This window comes from Dipteris shenzhenensis, chromosome 19, assembly GCF_047967505.1.
Source record: "Dipteris shenzhenensis isolate YYH24624 ecotype China chromosome 19, Dip_SZ_1.0, whole genome shotgun sequence".
NCBI lineage: Eukaryota > Viridiplantae > Streptophyta > Polypodiopsida > Gleicheniales > Dipteridaceae > Dipteris > Dipteris shenzhenensis.
This window is the reverse complement of record NC_141614.1, coordinates 6,393,132-6,417,910: the sequence shown is the minus strand read 5'-3', so window position 1 is coordinate 6,417,910 and position 24,779 is coordinate 6,393,132. Positions and strand designations below refer to the sequence as shown.

Below are 24,779 nucleotides of genomic sequence, written 5' to 3'. Positions count from 1 at the left end.
CTTGCACAAATTGCAGTTGGCAAGCTCATATCAGTCAGCTAACTACAGTGAATTTGAACGTTTCTTCCTAAGTCTCTTGATGGAGACTGAAGTGCTCTCTCTCTCTCTAGATATATATATATATATATTCATGCAATTTTGTGCTGGTTGTCTAAATGGGCTATGTTGTTTAATGACCCATTAGCCCTCATAATGGAGGTGCTAGGTTCCAAATCTTTATGAAATCTCTCATTGGTTAAGGCTATCTAGATCCTCACTTCTCTTTGGGACAGATTGTATTAGGGCTTATGCAGGTGTAGGAAAATGGGAGAATCGTTGTGCTTGTCATGATGCTAGTGACTCTTCTATCTATATAGTCCAATCTCCAACATAGATGTGGTCCAACCTTTTGATGGAGAACATAAATTGCTCCCAAAAACTCTTTGTTGGATGGATATTTAAGAAATAGACCACCACCAACCGCATTCTCATCAAACCCTAGATTGTTGAAGTTGCCTCCAACAACCCGAAAAGTAATGACCCCAACAATGTAGGATTGGTAAGCAGCTAGTAAGATGCTAGTAGAAGTGTCCTCTTTGGCGTTCACAAGGGTGAGTGTATGTCCTCTTGGAATGTGTTGTGTAAATTACGTCTTTGAAGTGTTGGCCTTGCTCTAACCAAAGTCTCCATGGTTTTTTGAAAGGATGGGGGTCTATTGCCCAATGCTTGTCTAGTCTCCCCACTAAACTTTTGGCCATTTTAGTAGAGAAAAAGCATAAGGGTCTCATCAAATCCACTATTGTAAGAGATTGGTGAGGGTATTCATGTAGTGTTCCTTTATAGTGATAATGGGGGGCTCTAGTTAAAGGGTCCCATCAAATCCAACTTTCCCACAATTCATAGTGATAGGCAAGCATGGAGAGGGACGCCAATGTTGAATGATTGGCATGACCAAAAGGTGTCTCAAGCCCTCTTTGTAGGCCTTTGCATTGGTTGTCTTTGTCTCCTAGATTTATCCCGCCCCCCTTATATGCACTACAATGTTGGTGCTCTCCTTTGGCTGCTATGTTAAGCGACTTAAGGCATCATGGAGTAGTTTGGGCCTTATACCATTGTGCCCAACCAATGTTTTCTAGCAGATGATGCTCATCCTCTTGACATAAGGCCTGTCAAAATTTTGCCTCGGCGCACTCATCAAACTCCAGGTCATTGGGGAGCCCTTCCCATTGAGGAGGACCTCTATGAAGAGCTAACTTTGAGAAGGGATGTGTTTCCTTGTAGCCTTCCACGTGTTTTAACGCAAATCATGTTCGAATGAGCTTCCATGGCTCAAAATCTAGAAAGAGGCCTCTCATGATAAGCTTGTCTAGGAGAGTTGGGTTTTGCATCTTTGGGTCAATGATAGGAAGATTTGGTGTCTTGCATCTTGTTTGATCTTCCCCAATGAAAGTGTTTAGAGAGGGTAGAATCACTTGCAACCTTTCAGCCCAAACAATCCTCTTGATGATGCTTTAGAAGGCGCATCCCGATTAGCTCTGCCTCCCCCATACGGTTTGCAATGTGCCATCTTGAGCTGCATATGCTATGAAGGAAAGCCCAATCCACCTTAGCACACTGGCTTTCAAGAGCTTCATCAATCAAAAACGACTCTGGGAGACGAGCATCAGCCTCTCCATCTACAGTCAGTCAGCCGACTCTACAAGGCTGGCCAACCAAACTTGCAGAATCAAAGTTCCACAGCTCAAGTAGGTCCTCCAGCAATGCCCAACAATACTGTGGCATCCAGGCTACAAACGGCAACCCCATCTAGCTCGCGAGAGCCTCGCACTCTACACAGCAGCTTCTCTACACTCCCAAAGGTAACTCCAGCAACTATGCTCAGCCCTACGGCTCAAACTCTACTCTACAATGACTTCGGCCTCCATGACACATCCAACTAGCAACTCGCACAGCAATGAGCTAGGTAGCGAAAGCTACAGCGACAACTCGCAAGCCAACACCCTCACCGCATCTCCCACACAGGAGCATTGACTTGACGATCGTCTACTGTAGAGGACTCCATCCACGACTGCACCAATGCCTACATGCCTGCCTCAACTAAAACGCAGCCGATCTGAAGCTTCTCCTGCCAGGAGACAACAGCATCAGACTGAGGCAAACGATGCAGGCGGCGCCAATTGAGGCGACTACAGCGCAGACAAGGCAGCCAAGCCCGACGCTCGGCTCTCCAAGCTCCTGCTTGCAGCTACGCCTTCACCGAACAACAGCTCTACCTAGCAACGGGCCAAATCTCACAACGAGCTCACGCAGCAACCACATCAGCTATTAATACTTGATACAAATTAATGCCATCGCTCTTTGTCCTTTCATATGGTGAATTTGTACTTACCTTTCGAGTATCTCAGTATCTAGTTGCTCTGTCAACTAACCTCTAAAAAACTTGTTAGCAGATAGGAAAAGCATTCACATCAACAATTTGAAACCAATGACTTGAAAAGCTCTCTGGTATCATATGTAATGCCAAATGTGAATGCATGAATAACGTGTACAAAGGACTCTAATAATTTCCATAAAAGAATCCTGCAGCAAATAAACACCATTTACAAAGCAAGGACACAGGGAACAGGCTTCACATGCAAGGTAGTTCCAAGCTTGGAGACTTAATTGCTGCTGCGTCTTGGCATACGTCATCTTCTGTAAATTTCCTGCAAGTGAAACCAAGAACAAGGATTTAGCTGAATGAGACATTGCACTGTCTGTAGCTGAAGAAACTAAAAGCCATGTGCAAATGCACATTGGCAGCCTGCTCAAAATTTGCTGCACTGGAACCACATCCCAACAATAGAACCTGATTTAAACTAAATTAATAAATCAATCACCTATATTAAAATTTGGACATCATTATACTTAAAAAAATAAGCCCATAGAATACAATGCTACTACAATATTTATAAGGATACAATCATGACCTTTTAAAAAGGAAACAACTAGGGCCACACCAGATACATTTGGATTAAGTGGATATTGTAGGCCCGAACAGAGGCTGTACTCTTTCAAGCAAGTGGCATCCAAAGCGTGGAAGACAAGGAAAGCACAAGCTAAGCAACAAGGGCAAGGGAAGAAGAGGGAAAGAAAAGGAAAGAGGGGATGTGAAGGGTATTGGAGATCTGTTTTTGCATTTTATGCCAACTTAACCAACTTTCTGCAAATCACCTCATGTTTCTACCAGCAACTTATCATGGTGGGTCAAGGCAGGAAAGGAACAGGTGTGGACATACGTTCCATAACAATACAACTAAAATGTACAAAAGAACAGCACAGCCTGCAACTAAGAGCTTCAACAAGACGAGTGTCTAGGGAGACGGGACTATTGGAAAATGGGCGAAACAATCACTCAATCCTCACACGTTCAACTCTGCTCAACACACAATGATCTCAACCTCACTCAGAACAGCAAAGAATAAAGAGGAAACTCAGACTTTATTCTTCCACAAACTGTGGGCAAAACACAGCTCAAGATGAGCACAAACAAAGGAGGCTGGGATAAACTGCTGACAAAACCCTAAAACTAGAGCGTTGCCTGTAAGGAGAGGCTTCAGTTCTAGACGGATCAAGTGAGGGGGGGAAGGGGGGTTTATATAGGGGGCAGGCAGCCCCCTGAACTGGAAGACCCCCTTGTCAGTTCTCTAGGGCTGCACCGACCAGCCAGATTGGATATGGCCGACCACCTTGAGCAGCCTATAAATATGGGAAGCTCAACTTTATTCGGTAACATAGACAACGAGCGGTACATCATAGCATCAATGCACCTCACATGCGAGGCAGTCACCTGGTGGCTCAAGTGGCAAAAGGACCACCATGATGCAGACGAGGAGGCACCTCTCTATAGATGGACAAAGTCCGTGAAAGACATCTGATCACGGTTCCTGCCACCCCAGTACCTGGACAAGCTTCAGAGTCACTTCTACGAGCTACACTAGGGCGACGCCGAGACAGTGAATCAGTATGCCAACAAATTCACTCAGGTGTCCATACAGTTGCAAACTAGAGGGAAATTCGTTCTCCGTGGGCCGCGTTCAAACATCCGATGGTACGTACGTAGTTCTAGGCCACAGGATTATGAGTGTGCATATGAGCTTGCTCAAAATTTAGAGCTCATGCACAAGGGTCAAGGATCCAAGCAGGTCAACAGTAAGAAGCCCCACTGGCCCTGCTCTAGCCTCAGTCCCTTGGCCATCAGTTCAGCCTGATCTGAAGGTGACCATGCAGCACAACAGTTGGAGGTTTGGACCAGCAAACGGAGAGAGGTTTGGACACTGTTTCCTCAGCTTTCTCAGCTCACTTTTACAGTTTACACAGCTCACTCTCAGCTCTATATTTCAGTCATCTCTCAGTTCTCTCATAGGATCTATCACTTCTAGTTTTCACTCTCACTCACGCAGTAACCCTGCATTCTGGTAGACAGCACAAGCCTCTTCCTTGCCTTGCAGAAGCGTCCTACATCGTCAGTGTGGACAACATCAAGGTCTCGGTATTGGTCGGCGTTGCCTCTCAGGTCCTTGGGTCTGCTATACGTGTGCACAGTGAGCTCTTCAGAAGCGTGTTCCATGCTTTCTTGAAGAGTGTTCTTTGTATTTCTCAGTTATCCGAGTATAAAGCAAATTCTCCCTTGATTGGGGGAGAGGGCCCTCAGTGGGTGCAAGGACCCAATCGGTTGTCGACTCTACTCTCTCTCTACCCTCATCTCCTTTCTCTCTCTATGGTAAACAACGCTCATTCCTCGCTAAAGGTTTAAAGAAGGTCTTGCTGCGAATTACATGATCTGATAACCGTTGCATGTTACATTGGTATCAGAGCTTCGGTCTGTATCCAGCTTGACAACCGCGAGTGTATGGTTGTGCTGAGATCCGAAAAGGACACACAATCAAGCGCCATGGAAGGGTCAGGAAAAGATTTCAACCGCGAAGACTTTGAAGAGGAGAAAGACTACCAACAAGATACGCTTCCGCCAAATGCTCAAGAAGTGATGGCGAAACTTCTAGAGCAGAATCGGGTCCTGCTGCAGCAACTCGAAGAACATTTATCCCAGTTGGAAGAAAGCAGAAGACAGCTGGACCAGACAAAACGACGTTTGGAGGAAAAAGAAGCAGAAAAGCCGCTGGAAGAAAGAGGAACCACAGATTTTGAAAAACCACAGAGTTCGCTCGTCTCTCCCAGAATGGTTTGCCTATGTTGACATACAGTCATCACACTGGCGCAACAGTTGGGCGTGACGGAGAGCGCCAAGATGAAGCAATTCATTCGAGGTTTGACACGAACATACGTTTTACCATTCGGAACTTCGACCCGCCGGATTACAAGCGGGCGCTGACTCTCGCACAGAATCAGGAGATGATGCTGAACGGGGGAAAGCCCAAGCAGGTCCAGAAAGATTCCAAAGCCCCACAGCAGTCAAACAACACAACAAGTAAGGATCAGAAAAAGGACAACCAGTTCCAAAAGAAAGACGGCCAGGCTTCTGGTCAAAAAGAGTCCAAGCCAAAGATGACTCCGAATGAGAAGGCTAAAGCGGGTATTACGGGAGGCTATCTACAGCCCGACGAGCAGAAGCGGTACCACCAAGAACATCGCTGCTTTCATTGCCACCACATCGCTGGGCATGGCAAGAAGGATTGTCCGAAGTGGCTTGCCGAAAAGCGCACACACATCACGCATAAGACCATCCAGTTTACTTTTTCAATTCAAAAGGCCATGTTTATGCGGGATTTTATATTGACTCCTTTGATGGGGTGTGACATGATCCTCGGGATTCAGTGGTTCCGTGAGCATGTTCCGACGCCTGATTGGCGGCAGGACACGATTGTGGAAGGTTTACCTGAGCCCGTCGTGATACGCGGTGATCGAAGCATACTAAGAATTCCATTAATCTCTCATATTCAAGCAGGTCGCGCCATCTGCAAGGGTGCCATGTGTACACTTGTCTATGTCCAGTGCCAGATCACTATAGTTCAAGCCGCTCCAAGAGTTCAAAGACATCATGCTCAAGAGTTCAAAGACATCATGCTCCGCGACGATCTGCCACCCCAGCTACCTTCCAACCGACCGGAAGACCATCGCATCGATCTACTTCCGAACTCGACACCTCCAAGTAAGTTCCCTTATCGACTTTCAAAGTCTATGGAGGGGGAGTTAGAGCAGCAATTGTCTTAATTACTGCGCATAGGGTTTATTAGACCTTCTTCGCCTATTGTTGCACCCATTCTATTTGTGGCAAAGAAGGATAAGTCTGTACGACTCTGTGTCGACTACAAAGCACTCAACAAACTTACGGTAAGCAACAAGTTTCCTATGCCCCGCATCGAGTACATCTTGGAAAGACTCAATGGTGCAAGATTTTTTTCAAAGATTGACCTCAAGAGTGGCTACCATCAAGTCCGGATTTTTTAAGTTGAATCCCAAAGACAGCTTTCCAAACTAAGCGAGCTCATTACGAGTTCGTCGTCATGCCCTTTGGTCTGAAGAATGCACCACCAACATTCAACAAGATGATGTCCCGGGTATTCGCAAAGTATATTGGAAAGTGCCTGTTCATCTTTCTCGATGATATCCTTTCCGCGACAGCATATTAAGGATGTGCGATGTGCCCTACAGTTATTACGTGATAACCAACTATATCTCAACGCAAAGAAAAGTGAATTCGGATTGCTGGAAATTCAATATTTGGGCTACATCATTAGTGCTCAAGGGATTCGATTGGACCTTGAGAAGATCCAAGCTATCATAAATTGGGCTATCCCGACGGCCCAGGAGATCCGTTCCTTTGTGGGTTTGTGTCAAGCATACAGCTCGCACATGGAGGGTTTCTCAACATACGGAGCCCCTCTTACAGATTTACTCAAGAGGTAAAGACACGCAGACAAAAAGTTCAAGTCACATGCAAAGCTTTGCAGGCCTTCCACAACTTGCAACGGTTGGTCACGACAACACCAGTTATGAAGATCGCCTCTTGGGATGATCCATTTCTAGTAATCATAGACGCTAGCAATGTCGCCATAGGGGCAGTTTTACAGCAAGAAGATAGGCCCGTGGCATACTACAGCAGAAAGCTTAACGATGCCGAAAAGAACTATTCAATGTATGATAAAGAGCTCCTCCGTGTCATCCAGGCATTAAAACATTGGAAGCCTTTCCTATACAGACGGACTTTCACAGTGAAGACAGATCACCAAGCCCTTAAGTGGCTTCAGACAATGCCTAGTACGCAATGGAGTGATCGACAGCAGCAGTGGAGTCAGATATTCCAGCAGTTTGGAGGAATGATCGAGTACATTCCCGACAAAAACAACCCCGTTGCAGACGCCCTCAGTCGGAAAGGTTCCATCTAGACCATTGAGCAGGCCACTGTGCTCGAAATCAAAGGAAAGGATCTTGATAGCATGAAGGCACAGTACGCGGAGTCAGCAAAGTTTGACACGTAGTTCCAATTAGCCACGACGCTTGCTCCAAGCCATTACTCATTAGAGGACGGTTAGCTTTTCTATAAGAAAAGGTTATGTGTACTCAAAGACAAACGACAGTTGCTTCTTCATGATGCCCATGACGCCCTTACCGGTGGTCACAGAGGTATCAACGGGACTTTGGAGAAGCTAGAGCGCTATTTCTATTGGCCAAAGATGCGGAAGGACGTATATGCCTATGTGCAGAATTGTCAAATATGCCAAAAGGTCAAGGCTTCCCAGGCTTACTTATGCCATTGCCAATCCCCGACGGTCCTTTCCACGACATAGGTATGGATTTCGTGGGACCACTTCCAACATCCGCAAGTACGTATAATTTGTCGCTTTGGTAAATATTGTATGCTCATTCCCTGCAAACAAACGGCCAACGCTAAAGATGTAGCTCGTTTGTTTATGAAGTATTGGTATCCCATTGGAGGGTTGCCAAAGACCATAACATCCAACAGGGACTCCAAGTTTACGTCTAACTTTTGGCGAGCCCTGTTTGATAATTTTGGTACCAAGCTGCAGATGTCTAGCGCTTTCCATCCGCAATCGAACGGCGAGACGGAAAAGTATAATGGTATGGCATTTGATATTTTGAAATCATATTGTCATGATGCTCAGGGAAAGTGGGAGCAGTTTCTTCCGCTTGTGCAGGCCATTCTGAACGATACCTATTCTTCGAGTATTGGTCGCACACCTTATGAAGCGGCGTTTGGACGGTGATTTACCTCACTTCTCACCCGGATGGTGTCTCCATCTCTTGAAGTCAACAAAACCACCGAATCCATGGTAGAGATTACGGAGTCCGTGAAAAGCCGCATCGCCAAAGCTCAAGCATCGTATACATGCCAAGCTAATAAATCCAAACGAGATGTCCAGTATAAATAGGGTCAATGGGTGTATTTACGCATTATCAAGCAATCATTGAAGCAGGTGGGCAAGCGATGCCCTAAGCTATCCTTCAGGAGCTTCGGACCTAAGCTATCCTTCAAGAGCATCGTATACACGCCAAGCTAATAAATCCAGACGAGATGTCCAGTATAAAGAGGGTCAATGGGTGTATTTACGCATTATCAAGCAACAATTGAAGCAGGTGGGCAAGCGATGCCCTAAGCTGTCCTTCAGGAGCTTCAGACCATTCCCTATTATTCAAAAGATCAACGATGTCTCAATGAAGTTACGCCTACCAGACAGTTGGACTATGCACAACGTGTTCCATGTAGCTTGGTTGAAGCCATATTTTGGACCTCCTCTTTCAAAGATTTCTGACGAGCAACAACCTAAAGTTCTTGATGAAGCCGAAGTTTTGCAGCAAGAACAGATCCTTCTTCATAAATTCAAGCATGGGTTAGGACGCAGGATCCGGGAGTTTTACACCAAGTTCCGTGATCGATGTGTGATCGAGGTACCCATGAAGCAGTGTGGTTGTACGAATATTTTTTCCAGGAGTTTCCCCAAATATTGGCGGACTACTTGGAAGCAATGAACCTACTGCCAAGTTAAGGAGGAGGGCATGTCACATGCACCCCTGCACTTGGGTGCAAGATGACACAGTGGCTACATCAACAAGTGCATTATAGTTCCCAAATAGGAGATTTTGTCGTATGCTGTGACCCCTTTGTGAGCCCTTGTCCAGGGATAGTCAAGCATAAGCTATGTAGGTCAGTCTCTCAGCCTTAGGTCAAGTCAGTAGTCAGTTCTTGTTCACTAGTACCCACTAGAGAGCAATAGGTTAAGCGTTTCCATCTTATAGTTTAGGTCTTAGCCTAGGTTAGGAGTCCCTTTAGGGTCCCCAAAGGCTGGACAGGTAAGCAGGGAAGGCAGCCTTCAAAGGCTGCCCAAAAACTCCCCTGGCAAATGAGCCAGGGAGGGCTTTTTATAGGCTGGTTGTAGGCCAGCCAGTCTGTAAAACAGACTGAGTCGGTCTGTTTACAGACTAGGTTGGCTCAGTCCAGCCCTATAAAAATGCCCCTTGGCTGCCCTGTTTTCTCATTCAGTTTGCTCCTGCCTTCAGTTCTCCTACAGCTCCACTTCAGCCTCCTGTGCAGCCCCTGAGATCCTCAGATCTGGCCCTGCTCTAGCCTCAGTCCCTTGGCCATCAGTTCAGCCTGATCTGAAGGTGACCACGCAGCACAACAGTGGGAGGTTTGGACCAGCAAATGGAGAGAGGTTTGGACACTGTTTCCTCAGCTTTCTCGGCTCTCTTTTACAGTTTACACAGCTCACTCTTAGCTCTATATTTCAGTCATCTCTCAGGTCTCTCATAGGATCTATCACTTCTAGTTTTCACTCTCTCACTCACGCAGTAACCCTGCATTCTGGTAGACAGCACAAGCCTCTTCCTTGCCTTGCAGAAGCGTCCTACATTGTCAGTGTGGACAGCATCAAGGTCTCGGTATTGGTCGGTGTTGCCTCTCAGGTCCTTGGGTCTACTATACGTGTGCACAGTGAGCTCTTCACAAGCGTGTTCCGTGCTCTCTTGAAGAGTGTTCTTTGTATTTCTCAATTCTCCGAGTATAAAGCAAATTCTCCCCTGATTAGAGGAGGGGGCCCCAATCGGTTGTCGACTGTACTCTCTCTCTACCCTCATCTCCTTTCTCTCTCTATGGTAAACAACGCTCATTCCTCGCTAAAGGTTTAAAGAAGGTCTTGCTGTGAATTGCACGATCAGATAACTGTTGCATGTTACAACTTTGTTGTCCTAAGATGCATGGTGGTTTGACATCACAAATATCCAGGGGCATATCCTTGCTCATAGGGGAAAATGTTGCTACAAGGTGATCAGCCTTGGACTCTTATGATTAGATCTATGGTCACACATATCAATATTTCTGCCTTTGGTCACTGGCAAATCAATAACTGGGATTTCTTATTTGGTCGCATCAATGGCACTTTGCCTGGCTACCCTTTGGTCTCCAGTTTGCTTCTTGATTGGAAGCACGTCCTCTCTCATCTGGAATGGCATAGTCGACAGTCTTTGCTGGGTAATTCTTTGCGAGCTGAAAGCATTCACTGATCGACAATTTTTCCGTCTCCATTGGTTTTACAAAAACCTCGCCATTCCTACTTTGTTTCTTTTAAGGGCATCACTTATGTTGCTGATGTTATTCATGATGATGGCTCTGTGCTACCTTTTTCTTTGGTAGCTACACAATATGACTTGGGCTCTCATTATCGTGCTTTGTGGCAACAAATTGCTTATATGCTTTTGCCTTTTGTTCCGATTCCTCCTTTGGAACTTTAGGACAGGTTGGAGGATTGGACTTTGACTTCCCCAGGGTCATCTTCTCGCCCTTTGAGGCTATCTCAGATTACGGTGCCTGCATTGTATAAAATCCTTTTCCCTCAACCTTGGGTTTTAGAGAAAGGCAATTCTATTCGGCGAATGCATCGCCCAACCATGTGGTGGAGAAAGAGATTACAGCAGCTTTGGGCCTGCAAAGCTCCTCTTCGGCAACAGGTTTTCTTCTGGCGAGTGCTTCTGGGCATTTTTCCATCTGGACAGATGTTGGCTTGTAGACACATTGATCCTGCTCGTTGCCACAGATGTTTGAGTTCTCACGAGACTGTGCCTCATTTATTATGGTTTTGTCCATGTTCTCGTGAGTTCATTGATCTTCTTCGGTAGCGCCTGCGAGCGAGATTCCTAACTATTCCTTTTGGAAAGTGTTTTTGGCTCTTTGGTTTTCATCCACCCAGACCGGAGTTTCATCTTTTCTTTGTTTGGGTTCGCTATTGGGCACTCTGGACTTTATGGACACATAGGAACTGTAAAGTCTTTGGTGATCCTATATTTTCCTTGTTTGGCTTTTTTAAGCGTTCTCTGCAGCGATCCTTCTTTGATTGCTTGCGGACGCACTGCATCGATCATGATGTATATCTAGCATACACTGAAATTTTCAGCTGATGTAAATTTCGGCTGCCTCATTTTGAGGTCGCTACTCTTGTAACATAATCAATCAAAAGTTTTAACTATTAAAAAAAAAGTGTGTGTATGTGTGTAAATGTAGACATTTGACCATTGTGGGTAGGACTAGCAAATTTGTCATGCTTATTCCATGCAAGGGCACCATCGACGCACAGGATGCAGCTCATCTTTTTCTCAGATGGTGGTATCCCATGTGTGGCATGCCCCATATCATTGTATCCAACAGGGATTCCAAATTCACCAATCACTTTTGGAGAGCCCTGTTCGACAACTTTGGTACCAAACTTAGTTTCTCCAACAGTTTCCATCCGCAATCAGATGGTGAGTCACAAGTTTTAACCAGCTCTCGTTTAACATTCTGAAGCGCTATGTTGCGGATGCTCGGTCCCACTGAGAGCAGTAATTACCACTAGTTCAAGGCATCCTCAATGAGTGTGGGTTGGACTCCCTATGAAGCAACTTTCGGCAAGAGATTCAAGTCCCTTCTCACCAAGACATCCGAGATATACGAGGCCAATTGCATCACAGAGACCTATGACCAGATCATGGAGTCTGTAAAGGACCGCATTGCCGAAGCCCAAGAGACCTACTGTTCGCAAGCCAGAAAGCACCGGCGTGACATGGGTTACAAGGGCAGTGTGTCTATCACGAAACGCCTTAAGCAGATTGGGAAGGAATGCCCGTAGCTCTCTATAAGAAATCCTAGATTTACTATATTTAGAAATGTGCTAAGGAACAGAAAGGAGACTGAGATAGTAGAGAACAAGGAATAATTGTATTGCTTGAATGTCTGTAGTGTAGATGTTGTGTCATCCATACAATTGGGCCTCTCTTATATAGAGAGTGAAGAGTCACACATGAAAAGGTGTGTACTCCAAAGGGTATGTGCATGAAGAGGTGTGTACCCCTTGTGAAGGGTGTGACCCTTGATGAGAGGGTACATTACAATAGAAATGTCTCTTCAATTGAATGTCTCTTGTGAAGGGTTGTGCCTCATTAGGAAGTGTCCCATCGAAAGGGCAAGGGTTGTGCCTCATAGGAAGTGTCCCGTCGAAAGGGCATACCCTTCCACAAGTGTCCATTCATCAAACCATCCATAAGTCTAGAAATAGAGAAAGGAATACGTCACAGATCGTGACATCCCCTCCCACTCAAAATAAGACCCTGGTGGAGATAATGAACTGATGTAGAAAATATCACTGTAAATTCTAAAAATACTGCTGTAAAATGTCACGGTATTGCTGTAAGTCTTCATCAGATTGCCAAGTAGCGTCGGGGTCGTCCAAATCTCGAGCGTTCATGACTGGCTGAGTAAAGATATACTTTAAAGAGTGATGGTCTGTCTTGACCACAGAGTCGGCTCCCATGAGATAATGTTTCCAAGAGCGATAAGCATGTACAATGGCAAGAAACTCCTTATCATAAACCGGATATCGGGTTTAGATATCAGAATGTTTATGGCTATCAAAAGCAATAACTCTGCCTTCTTGCATCAAGACTGCTCCTGTAGCGATGTCGGAAGCGTCGGTCATGACCTCAAACGGAAGGTTTGGGTCAGCAATAGCCATAACTGGTGTGGTAGTGAGTGCTTGATTGAGTTGTTGGAAACTATACTCTGTTTCGGGAAGCCACTGAAAAACTGCTGTGCTTTTCAATAATTCGGACATAGGAGCTGCGATTTCGGAAAACTGATAGACCTTTGTAAGGTAGAAGTTTGCCAATCCGAGAAAAGAGCGGACATCATGAACATTCTTAGGAGTAGGCCAGTTTCGGATTACCTCGACCTTCTTGGGATCCACAGAGATGCCTTGAGCGGAAATAACATGTCCCAAATATTCGAGTTGGGTCTTGAAGAACTCACTCTTCTCAATGTTGATGTAGAGAGAATTTGCATGGAGAACTTCAAAAACTTGGTGAAGATGTTGTTTGTGCTCATGTAGGGATATGCTGAAAACGAGGATGTCATCGAGGTAAACGATGACGAACTTATCGAGGAAAGGCCTGAAGATGTCGTTCATTAATGTCATGAATGTGGCCGGGGCATTGTTTAACCCAAAAGGCATGACCAAACATTCATAGTGTCCATACTTTGTTCGAAAAGCTCTCTTGTACTCATCGCCTTCTCGTATGCGAATTTGATGATAACTTGAACGAAGATCAATCTTTGAGAATTGTGTTGCGTGTAGAAGTTGATCGAAGAGGTCATCAATGCGAGACAATGGATACTTGTTTTTTATAGTGAGCTTGTTGAGGGCTCAGTGGTCGATGCAGAGGCGCATTGACTTATTCTTTTTTTCCACAAGTAGTACAAGAGATCCGAAAGGACTGCGACTGGGCCGAAAGTGACCATTGTCGAGTAGTTCGGTGACCTGTCTTTGGATTTCTTCATTTTGAGTGTAAGAAACCCGATAAGGAGGTTTCGACGGTGGATTACTACCTGGAATAAGTTCGATTGGGTGATCCACTGATCATCGAGGTGGTAACTGCTTTGGCAATTCCTGTGCAAAAATATCCAAGTAGGGCTGGAAAAAAGGTTGGTTGAGGTATTCAGGAGGATCCTTAGTTGGTGTCTCCTCTACTGCCGTAACCAACAGAAGTGAAGTCTTTACTTGGCGTTTACGAACCCACTTCTTTACTTGTAGGGAAGAGGCAACTGGGGTTGAAGGAGAGTCCCTAGAACCAGTTAGCTCAATAAGTTTTCCCTGGTGGACAAGCTGGATAGTATGGCTGCGAAAACTGATTGATGGATCATAGTCGTAGAGCCACTCTTGTCCAAGTATGACATCGTACCGAGAAAGAGGCATGATGTCGAAATTCAACTTGTCCGTATAATGTTGGATGCGAAGAGACAAGTTTTTGATCCTGGTGTTGCACAAGAAAGTCGTTCCATTTGTGAGTTCAATCTGATAGTCCATGAGACTAGGACTGGTGGTCACCGAAGTTTGTTGACCATAGAACTAGCTAGGAAATTATGAGAGCAGCCACTATCGATGAGGATAGTGACCGTTGTTCCACGAATCGATCCTTGAACACAAAGTACTTGAGTGGCCAGGGAAGGTTCGGGGTTGCGGGCAAGGCTCAGGTGGATGGTATTCGCCATTCGAACAGCTTTGCCTTTCTTGTCTTGTGCTGGGGTAGCATCTTCTCTTTGGGAAGTGCTAGGTTCCATATTGGAATTTTGCTTTGGTCGCTTGGGACAATCGAACCATCTATGGTCGCCTATACAGATGGTACAAAGTCCTTTTGTGCTGGAGCTGTTCTTCTTGTCAGTGGCCGCATCTTTATGTTGGGAATGTCGGTAATGACTTTGTGAAGAAGAAGAGGCGCGATCCTTACAGGAGTGCTTCTGTTGGAATCCAGCAAATGATTTCTGAGTCTTCTGAGGATCTTAAGACTGTCGCTGACCTTCATTACCGAAGTTTTTTCGAAACCTGGTGTTATCTTGAGAGCGAGCACCTTTGGCAAGAGGAGACTTCTGTGTGCGATTAGCACTCTGCTTTCCTGTAGTTTGGAAATCTGTAATGCGCTCTGCATAAGCAATAGCGCCATCTGTGGTGGTGATGTTTGCTTTAAGGACATCAATGCGTAACGAGGGATTTAGGCCTGAGATGAAAGCATGAAGGCGATCATCCTCAGTTAAACCATCAATCTCCAGCACCAATGTGGTGAACTGAGAGATATAGGAAGACAGGGAACCCGTTTGCTCCAACTGTCGGAGTTTTGAACGTGCTTGGAAGTCCGCATTGGAAGGTATAAACTGCTTACGGAGCATGTGTTCAAAGCGTTCCCATGTTAACACACTTTTGCCGTCCTTTAAGCGTCTTTGCCACCATAGAAAAGCTGTATTCTTGAGGAGGGAGGCTGCCAAGGCGATCTTTTTGCCTTCAGTGAGGTCAACAGTATCAAAATACATGCGCATTTTTGCGAGCCATTGGTCAACTGTTCGGCGATTGCGTTGACCAGTGTAGGCTTCCGGAAGTTTGATGTCAAGTCTTTTAGTTTTGGAAGCTTGAAGTAAACGGTAGAGTGCACGTAGTTCAATGTTTTCTACCTCTGGTGGGAATGAATCCGCATAGTCGTCTGGTTGTGTCACGTCATCCTCTGTATGTGTAGTACTTCGAGAATCTTGAAGTTGTTGAACTTTCTGGACCAAGTCGGAAATGCTGTCCTGAAGCTGGGTAATTTGAAGGTGCAATAGTGATTCGTCTTGTACGTTGACTTTAAGGGTCTTTTTGGGACTTGATTCTTTGATCTCTGGAGAGGCTTCACGCGAGCATTGCGACATATAGGAGATCCCTATGAGAAAAGCGCGAGCTTGCGCTCTAGTTTGGACCATTCCTGGAAGAAGATTCGGGCTGCTCCCTGAGGTTGCTCATGTTGGAGGGGGGCAGGCGAGGCAGGATGGAACCACCCGTGGAAGTCTGGTAAAGGAGGTCCTGTCTGAGGTAACACTGGTGATGCCAAAAGTGGTGTTACTGCTCGTGAGAGGACAGGAGTAGGTTGCAGAGTCCACGGATCTGAGAAAGGATAGGGAGCTGCAGTCGGAAATGGAGGATATCCAAGAGAGGGAGTGCCTTCAGAGTGTAAATACTGACTTGGAGAAGGTACAACCTGTAGAGGAGGATATCTGGGAGCTGAAGGAGGTGGAGAGTACCCTGGAGATGCCGAAGGTGAGGGGTAAAATTCTCTCCAAGGATGGACAGCAAACTCTTGAGGAATATCGGGTTCTGGGTATCTTCGTGTCTCGTGAAACACAACCTGTACTGTGCTGAGGAAATAATGTAACTGAGGTGCCTCACGCAGAAGGTAGAGAATGTGGTCCAAATCACTAGGAGGGCACGTGACACAGAAGACCCACGATGCAAAAGCTCCGAAATGGGCTGGTTGTGCAATCTGAACACGATATTGTGTAGTAGATGATGCCTGAGGTGTCCTTGAAATGCCGGGTGAATTACCAGGGGTTTCCATGCTTTAAGGGAGATTCTTTCATTTGCTGTAATTTGATAATGACAAGAGAATCCTTAAAAGCAGAATGGAAAGACTCCACTTGGCAATAATTTAATTTGCCAAATTGTTGCGTAGAAGAAGGCTGCAAATCACTGTCCGGAGATCCATGTTGCAGTGGTTTGCGAGGAGTGGATCGAGGCTTGTCTGGTCCGGGCTGTTAACAGGCTGTCTTCATCGCGAGAGGAGGCTGCAACTGGTGCTGATTGGGCAGGAAAAGAATGGCGAAACAAGGGGGGGGCTGCAGGCTGTCAATGGTGAAAACACGTAGCAGTTCCCAGGGCTGGACTGCGCAGGAAGGCAGGGCTGGGCTGTGCAGTTAGGCTGGCTTGGCTGGCAAAGACTGCGCAAGGGGGGGGGGGGGGGGGGGGCTGCGTGCTGGCGAGGCCAATGATTGCGCAGGGGGGGAGGGCACGTGCTGGCGAGGCCAATGAATGCGCAGGGGGCTGGCGTGCTGGCGAGGCGAGGGCTGCGCAAAGGGCTGGCGTGCAGATCTGCGCAGGGCTGCGCAGGGCTGGCGTGCAGATCGGCGCAGGGCTACGCAGTGCTGGCGTGCAGTTCGGCTAGGGCTAGGGTTGCACAGGGCTGCGGGTAGTTCCGTACGGTGCAGGCCGTACGGAATAGCAAAGGAGGGGCCGCGACTTTTCGTTGAGGCTGCCTAAGGTGGTTAGTTGCCCCAAAAATTAATTTGGGGGTTTAGTTAACCCTAGGGTAGCTAGGGTAAACCTAAGGGTAGGCGATGGGTTTTTTTTTTTTTCTTTTTTACCCCTCTAGGTACCCTTTTATAGGTGCTTGGTGCCTAAAAAGGTGTGCCTATTCGAAGGGGTTTGACCCTTGGAATAGGTGCACCTTTTCATGAAGGGGTGTGTCCCTGTTTTTAGAAGGGGTGTCCCTACATGAATGGGTGTGTCCTTTTGTCCACGATGGGGTGTGTCCCTTGAGTGAGGAGTCGAGACTCTTTATCAAAAGGTGTGTCCGATGGTGGAAAAGGTGCGTCCCTTGGTTTTGGGACAGCCCAAGCACCTGAAAAGACACGATTTTTGTCGTGTCCATTCACATCAACTTGTGATGTGAGGGAGATGGAGAGGCCATAGATGACTTTAGGCAGGGTTGGCACTTAAAATTTTTACGCTCATCCTCTCCATCTCTTCCATGCACGATGTGCACGGAATATCCTTCTAGCGGAAGAGATGTATCAGATTGGCGCTAGAAGGTGGGGGGCATTTCCTACAGGCAGGAGCGAATTTTGCTCTGATACCACTATAAGAAATCCTAGATTTACTATATTTAGAAATGTGCTAAGGAACAGAAAGGAGACTGAGATAGCAGAGAACAAGGAATAATTGTATTGCTTGAATGTCTGTAGTGTAGATGTTGTGTCATCCATACAATTGGGCCTCTCTTATATAGAGAGTGAAGAGTCACACATGAAAAGGTGTGTACTCCAAAGGGTATGTGCATGAAGAGGTGTGTACCCCTTGTGAAGGGTGTGACCCTTGATGAGAGGGTACATTACAATAGAAATGTCTCCTCAATAGAATGTCTCTTGTGAAGGGTTGTGCCTCATTAGGAAGTGTCCCATCGAAAGGGCAAGGGTTGTGCCTCATAGGAAGTGTCCCGTCGAAAGGGCATACCCTTCCACAAGTGTCCATTCATCAAACCATCCATAAGTCTAGAAATAGAGAAAGGAATACGTCACAGATCGTGACACTCTCTCATTGAAGCTTTGGCTCCCTTTCTGATAATCAAAGTTGTAAATGATGTGGCCATGAAGTTGCAATTACCTTCGACATGGACCATGCATCCCGTTTTTCATGTGTCATGGCTCAGGCAATATGTGGGTCCGGCACCAGCTCGAATGTCATGTGCATGGACCATATCTGACGTGTGCTTAGGCGCGCAGGACCAGCTCAAGTAGCCTGGGGAGGCTAGGGGCTAGGCAGGCAATTCTCAGGTTGGATTGCAAGGGCAACGGACAATTTAGGGTTCTTGATATTATATAAGGAGCCCAAGGGTTCAGTTTTCAGTCTCGCAAGTCAAAGCAAGCTTGGCTCTTCCTTGCTAGTCTGGATCTTGGACCGTGTTGCGGGCGTGCACCTGCTTTCTAGCGTAGCTCGGATTCCCAACGCAGTCCTGAGGCCCTATGGGCGCCTCTTGGTGATATGGGGCACCAGGGTGGTTGTGTACTGGTTGGATGTAGATGCTTGTACCAACAGCCCAGCCTGTGGCTCAGGAGTCCTAGGCCTGTGAGCATCATGGTCGGGTGGTGAGCTTGCCTTCTTTTTTCCTTTTAGTTCTATGATCAGTTGTTTGTGCTTGAGTGCAGGTCCAAATCTCCAAGAGTGATCGTGGTCGTGTCACTGAAATTGTTGATGAGGCCAAGGTAGTTGAGCCTGAGCAGACCTTGCTTCATCAGTTCAAGAGAGGGACAGGCAATCGATTTGCATGCAGTGAAGTTCAAGCACAGGGGCTCCCATGAGGCACCATGGGTGGAAGAGGATTTTTTCACGGATTATCCAGACCTCCTCGCATCATACAAGAAGGCCTTTTCCATACCATAGTTCAAGTTTCAGCAGGAGGGGATGTTGCATGCATCTGCAACCCGGGGCCATGCTGGCTATTGCCAGCAGAGCAGCCACATCAGCTGCCACGCAAGCAGAACAGTGCCACGCAGGCAGCAGAACGTGCCACACAGGCAGCAGGACAGTGCTACGCAGTCAGGCCACATCATCACTGATGTCAGCAGTACCCAACTACCACACAGCAGTCACACCACGTGAGCAGGCTGGTCGGTGCAGTTGGGCTGCTGGTCATTGGGGGTATGACAGCGAGTGGCCAATTTAGGGCCCATGGGCGCCTATAAAAGGCAGCCCCTTGGCGACCTCATGCATCATCCACTCCCACAGGTTCCAGCCTTTACCGTAGCCCTCAGAGCTTGGATCCGGGAAAGAGAGTCTGCAAGAGCCTAGCAGTCCCTTCCAACCCTCCTTCAGTTAGTACTCAGCAGAACAGTAACACGTAGCAGTCTCTGTTTCTCTTTTGTAGTGAGGGTTCTCCCTCCACAGTGCTTGCTCTTTATAGCTGTACTCAGCCCTCTGGACCAGACATTTATATACCTAGATGAATCCAGGAACATGCCCAAACTCATCCTCTAAAAACACAACATAGTGCAGTTTCAATCTCACGATAGTCACTCGTAAGATTGAAAACCATCAACTCCATCACGCATAGCAGGGACTAGCTACTATGACATCCCCACTGACGTCATCAGCGCCCAACAATGGGTGTAGACCATAGTATAAAAGTATGCTCTCACACATACAAATCCACGCACCCACACATACTTGAGCATCCATTTATACTTGAGCACACATACTTTATAGCTGTATTCAGCCCTTTGGGCCAGACATTGTTTAGTTATTGTTTTCCCTCTTCAGAGGCACACTATATCCTCTCCCTCTAGTTCTCACACTCACTCCACAGTTCCAATTGCGTTTTGAGTGCATCATTCTTTCAGTTCAGATAGTAGTGAGCAGGAGAGAGAGTGAGTTGCACTATCTCCCTGTTAGAAGTATGGCCTTTGCATCATCTCCTTCTACTTATCGAACCAGAACATTCGATTGCCTAAGGAGCGCTTGCATATGATTAAGATACATGGCCTAATCTCTTGTATTCACCCATCCGGAGACTAAACGATTCCTGCTTCAAAGCAGCTTTAGAGTGCTTCATCGTAATACCAAAACGAGCTTCCATAATTACCCAATTCTCGGCTGCAATCTTTGTTATGTCGATGTGGTGGAAGTAATCTAAATCCAATGCAAGACCCAGTATCCTGATAGCTTTTTCATTCTTCTACTTCCAAGTAGCCACTTGTCTGCCTCCAATTGATTTGTCAGCTTAATCCTTTCTCTGTGAAGTGAGTCTGGTCGAAAGCTGCCAGGATGCAAAGTTCTTTCCATTGTATTTGACTATTGTTTGTTGTTTGCATCTCCGATTTATCGTTGTGTCCATGACTTCGATCAAAACAACTAGAGTCACTCGAGCTCCTCACGGTTGGACCTTGACTAGAAGACCAGACCCTGCAAACTCTCAAGTTCTCCAAATACCTTCTCAAAGATCCTCAGATCCTGACACCTAATAGCTCCTTAATCGGCCTGGCGTGAAGAAAAACGATCACCTCTACAATTCTCCTGGCAGTCACTGGGACCCTCACGCAAAACCTTTGCAGGACATCTTGACGGTGCTCTGTTATCACATGTAGGAAATAGAAAGCTTGCAAAACTTGTTTTACTCATACAGTTCGCCACATAAATGATAGAGGAGATGTCATGAAAGTCAACTCAATAAAAGACCGAAAGCTTCTTTATTCTAATTCAACAACTGAAGACTTCGAACTCACAACTCATAGCTCACCCATACCCAATCTGTTGCTGTGGAATTAGACTCAAAGCAACTTGTCTAAGGACCCTACAGACCAAACCAGCAAGCATAGCTTGCTTTACATCAGCAGTAGATAAGAAGGCCGACTCTCATCGGAACAGCTCACAAACATACTAACAAAGCTCAGCCAAAAAGGCCTGTGAAACCGCCTCTCTCCAAATATGCAGGAGCCGTCAGCCATAGAAAACACGTGAAGCATTCGCCAGCCAAGAGCTCCACGTCATTGCACCAATCAATCCTCAAGAAACCACGTTGTAGTAGGCCACCAGCAAATAAACTCAAAAGATCATTCAACCCTCCATAATCTTAGAACAATGTGAGCCCCCCATGAGAGGATTTTTCCAACAGGTATGGTAGGATATGACACCTTCCATACAAAAATGATCACCTAAGACTGTGCCTGAATCATTCTCCCCCACTTTGTTTGGTCTATGCATAGACAAGCTAGAACAAATGGTTCTGGATTATGTATAAGAAGATGGGATATTTGATCCCACGAATTGGGAGGACAGCTTTAGATTAGGCAGACAATGTGATCCACTTTTCACACTCGCACAAAAAGGAGCAAAATGCGCCTATGGTGAACATAGAAAAGACAAAAGTTTCAGAACACTTTACCAGTTCTCTTTTGTAGAGGCAGCTAGCATGATCTACTCGTATTTTCAGGTAGAGAGGGCTACACACGAAATCTCGACCTTAATGTTCATGCACTTACAAACAGGTCAACATGCTAAGTTTCCAGTCCAGCACCCTTTACCCTAGAGCACAGCCAAAGAATATGATAACGCTCAGACTAAGAATATATTCTCAAAAGAACACTTCACATACCCACTTGATGAGCCGCGTTCACAAAATTGTGCATTCTGGTCTAGGTAAAATGTGCCCTGCTGCAAGTCCGGAGATGCATCGATAACGTTCAGTCAGGGGCATAGGAACCAGAATGAAAACCAGCAAAGAGTGAATTGGAGATAGCTGAAAACCAAAAACAAATCCCACTGTTACTTGTTAAGTATCATCAGGACCGGCACCTTCCAAGGATCTTCAGTTTAAAAATGTCCAAGCTGTCCATATGAAAATAGGAAGAAATCCAGTCTCCTGAATGAACATCAAGTTGTCAAAAATGTTTAGCATCAGCCAACAACATAACAGAGGATAAATAGGGAGTTTTTCTCCTGGTGCCCAAAAAAAAGGGAAGAAGTGATATTGCAATCACGTATGGCGAAATTGTATGTTGAGCCATGGTAAAAATGGCCGATGACGAAAACGTTTAGATCCCAATGTCGCTTTTGGATGTAGTCATCTTCAATGTACCCTTTGATCCGGGGCTATTGGTGGTAATTCTATACGCATGAGGTTTGCGGGCTTTGAGTAAGCTATGCCTTCTGATCCACCTCACTCAAACACCCTTTCCCCTGTGGCAAAGGCCAAGAATATGACAGCACTGAATATGCACAGAAGAGCAGGAGTAGCAAAAACCATGGTCCAGCTACGGGGATCCGAAATTTGCAAATCCTTAGCCTTTGCAGCTTCGAGAATCCAGCCTGTCAGCCCCACCCCCACAATGCCTGCCACCGTCCCTGCTGTATTTGATATGCCCATGACGATTCCTGCATAGCGAGGAGCTATGTCCATGTGATTCACTGCAAAACCTGCACGAGACAAGGCACAAAGGCCTAGACTTATTGATGCCAGGAAAACAGCAGCTGTCGGGGACCTCACTGCTGGCATCACGAACAAGGCCACGGCGGCAGCCACAAATCCACCAGTATTCAAAACTTTCCTAGTGGACGTTACAGACAAAATCCTTTGAATGATCAGGTAATCAGCGATGACCCCGCCCACATTGGAGCACAGGAACATGTTGAGGTAAGGAACCGCCTTGGAGAAGCCGAGGTCTTCGATGCTGACGCCCAATCCACGAGTGAAGTAGGTCGGGAGCCAGTTCATGAGGACGTAGAGAGCGTAGTGGAAGGTGAAGTTGTTCACAACTATGGCCCAGACAGGGGGGCTACAGAGGATGCGGCGCCACGGGATGGGATAATCGAATGGGGTTCTACCATAAGAAGGTTTGGGTTGTAAGGGTTTACGGTCATGGGCGGAGAGAGGGAGGAGGGCATGCTGGGAGGGGAGGCCAAAACCAGCAGAGGAGGCCTTGGGGAGCTCGGAGCGGGGGGGATCGGAGGAGAGGGTGAGCCAGAGGAAAGACCAGGAGAAGCCGAGGGCGGCGACGGCAAGGAAGAGAGGGCGGGGGCCAGAGAGTCGGAGGAGGGGGGGGAGGCAGACCATGGCCAAGGCAGCTCCGAGGTACATGCCGGAGGTAGTGAGGGAGACGGCTCGAGAGCGCTGGTGGGGGGGGATCCATTGAGCGAGCACGGTGTGGATGGCAGGGAAGATGAATCCCTGAGCTAAACCCACAAGGAATCGGGCGGAGGCGACGGGAGCAAGGGCGGAGGGGCTGGGGGGAGTGAGGGCGCAAACCACAGACCAGAGCAGAAAAGAGATGAGCAGCACAGGACGGGCGCCGATGCGCTGAGCAGCCCAGCCTCCTGGAATTTGAGACAGAACGTAGCCGTAGAAGAAGGCCGACAGAATTGCGCCCTTGGTGCGCTCATCGACGCCCACTTCTGCTGCTGCCGCTGTGTAGGCCAGCGAGAAGCCCACCCTCTCCATGTAGCAGACGCAGGTGCACATGAGCATCAGCGCCACCATAGTGTAGCGTTGCGGTAACGCTGCTCGGTAGCGCAACCACCAGGGTCGCCACTCTCCCCCCGCCGCAGCACCCATTGCCAAAGCTTCCTTGCGCTGATTCCTCAACTCCCTATGATCCAGAGAAGAGATGGAGTTCTTTGCTTCCGCAGTGACTGCCTCTGTTATGCACGCCCACCGAACACCACAAATTTAGCTCAGCATTTCTGCCTGACCATCAAACAGAAACGATCGATCGATCGATCGCTCTCTGTTTGCTCATCTCTACTTCCATCTTGGAGATGTTCACAAAAGAATCCACTAAAACATCCCTAAACTGACTGGACTTTTAAGCTGCACAAACGGATCTTCTGGCTGCAGAGTTTTGGAATGACACTGTCACCTCCAAAGTATAGCCAGGCTGACGCAAGTCATCTCAAGAAAATGAACTTGAGAATCGAGATGGGTCGAGCGTGCACAGTGCAGACCACAAAATCAAATGAGTTATGGTATGCAGCCTAGAAGGAAGTTTTCGTTTTCTCGTTAAGCCATGTGTCGTGATTATAGGCATTGATCTTTACGAGTAGCATGACCCGTCTACGACGGGTTAAAGACCCGCTCCGCTGGGTCTCAAAGTGAGATTTTAAAATTTTTGTAATTTTCAGCAATAGAATTTCAAGTTTCAAAATCCTCCAGCATAGGCACCACTTGGCTTGGCTCTATGCTCAGTTTTACTGAACTATTCAGTTAGAAGAGAGGCAAAGCATTCGCACAACACCCACCCCCCTTCTTGCACACACATAAATGCTCTCTCTCTCTCTCTCTCTCTCTCTCTCTCTCTCTTCCTTTGATTGTGTCCCTCATGATGCACACGCACATGCACTAATCTCTCTCTCTCTCTCTCTCTCTCTCTCTCTCTCTCTCTCTCTCTCTCTATCTATCTATCTATCTATATATATATATATATATATCTCCATTGTAAGTTTGCTAGAATTCTCGGTCAAAGCAAGCAACATCTCAGTTTGTCAAAGGAAAATAAGAGTTCTATGTTGGCAATAATCCATGCACTATCTTAGAACATAATAACGATTGACACAAAAGGAATGACAACCAAAAAGAGAAATAGCAATTCTATGTTTATCAACTCGATGGAGCCCATAGCAATATAATAAGACAACCGTTAGGCTGCTAGGCTCCCTATCTCCCCCCCCCCCTCTCTCTCTCTCTCTCTCTCTATCCCA

General features: G+C 46.7%; 1 protein-coding gene across 3 annotated transcripts; it reads right to left on the bottom strand.

The window, feature by feature from the left end:
* Positions 1-2,487: 2,487 nt before the first annotated feature.
* On the bottom strand, positions 2,488-24,032 carry PHT4;6 (phosphate transporter 4;6). 3 transcript variants are annotated; one of them, XM_087391050.1, is made up of 3 exons: positions 21,882-24,032; positions 21,682-21,740; positions 2,488-2,684 (listed from the first exon to the last, which is right to left on the bottom strand). In XM_087391050.1, the coding sequence occupies exon 1, from the start codon at positions 23,635-23,637 to the stop codon at positions 22,246-22,248; it is 1,392 nt and encodes a 463-aa protein (XP_087247176.1). In that variant the 5' UTR covers positions 23,638-24,032; the 3' UTR covers positions 2,488-2,684; positions 21,682-21,740; positions 21,882-22,245. The 3 variants fall into 3 exon arrangements, with proteins under 3 accessions (XP_087247176.1, XP_087247174.1, XP_087247173.1); XM_087391048.1 differs by having other exon boundaries at positions 21,472-24,032; XM_087391047.1 differs by having other exon boundaries at positions 21,682-24,032.
* Positions 24,033-24,779: the final 747 nt, after the last annotated feature.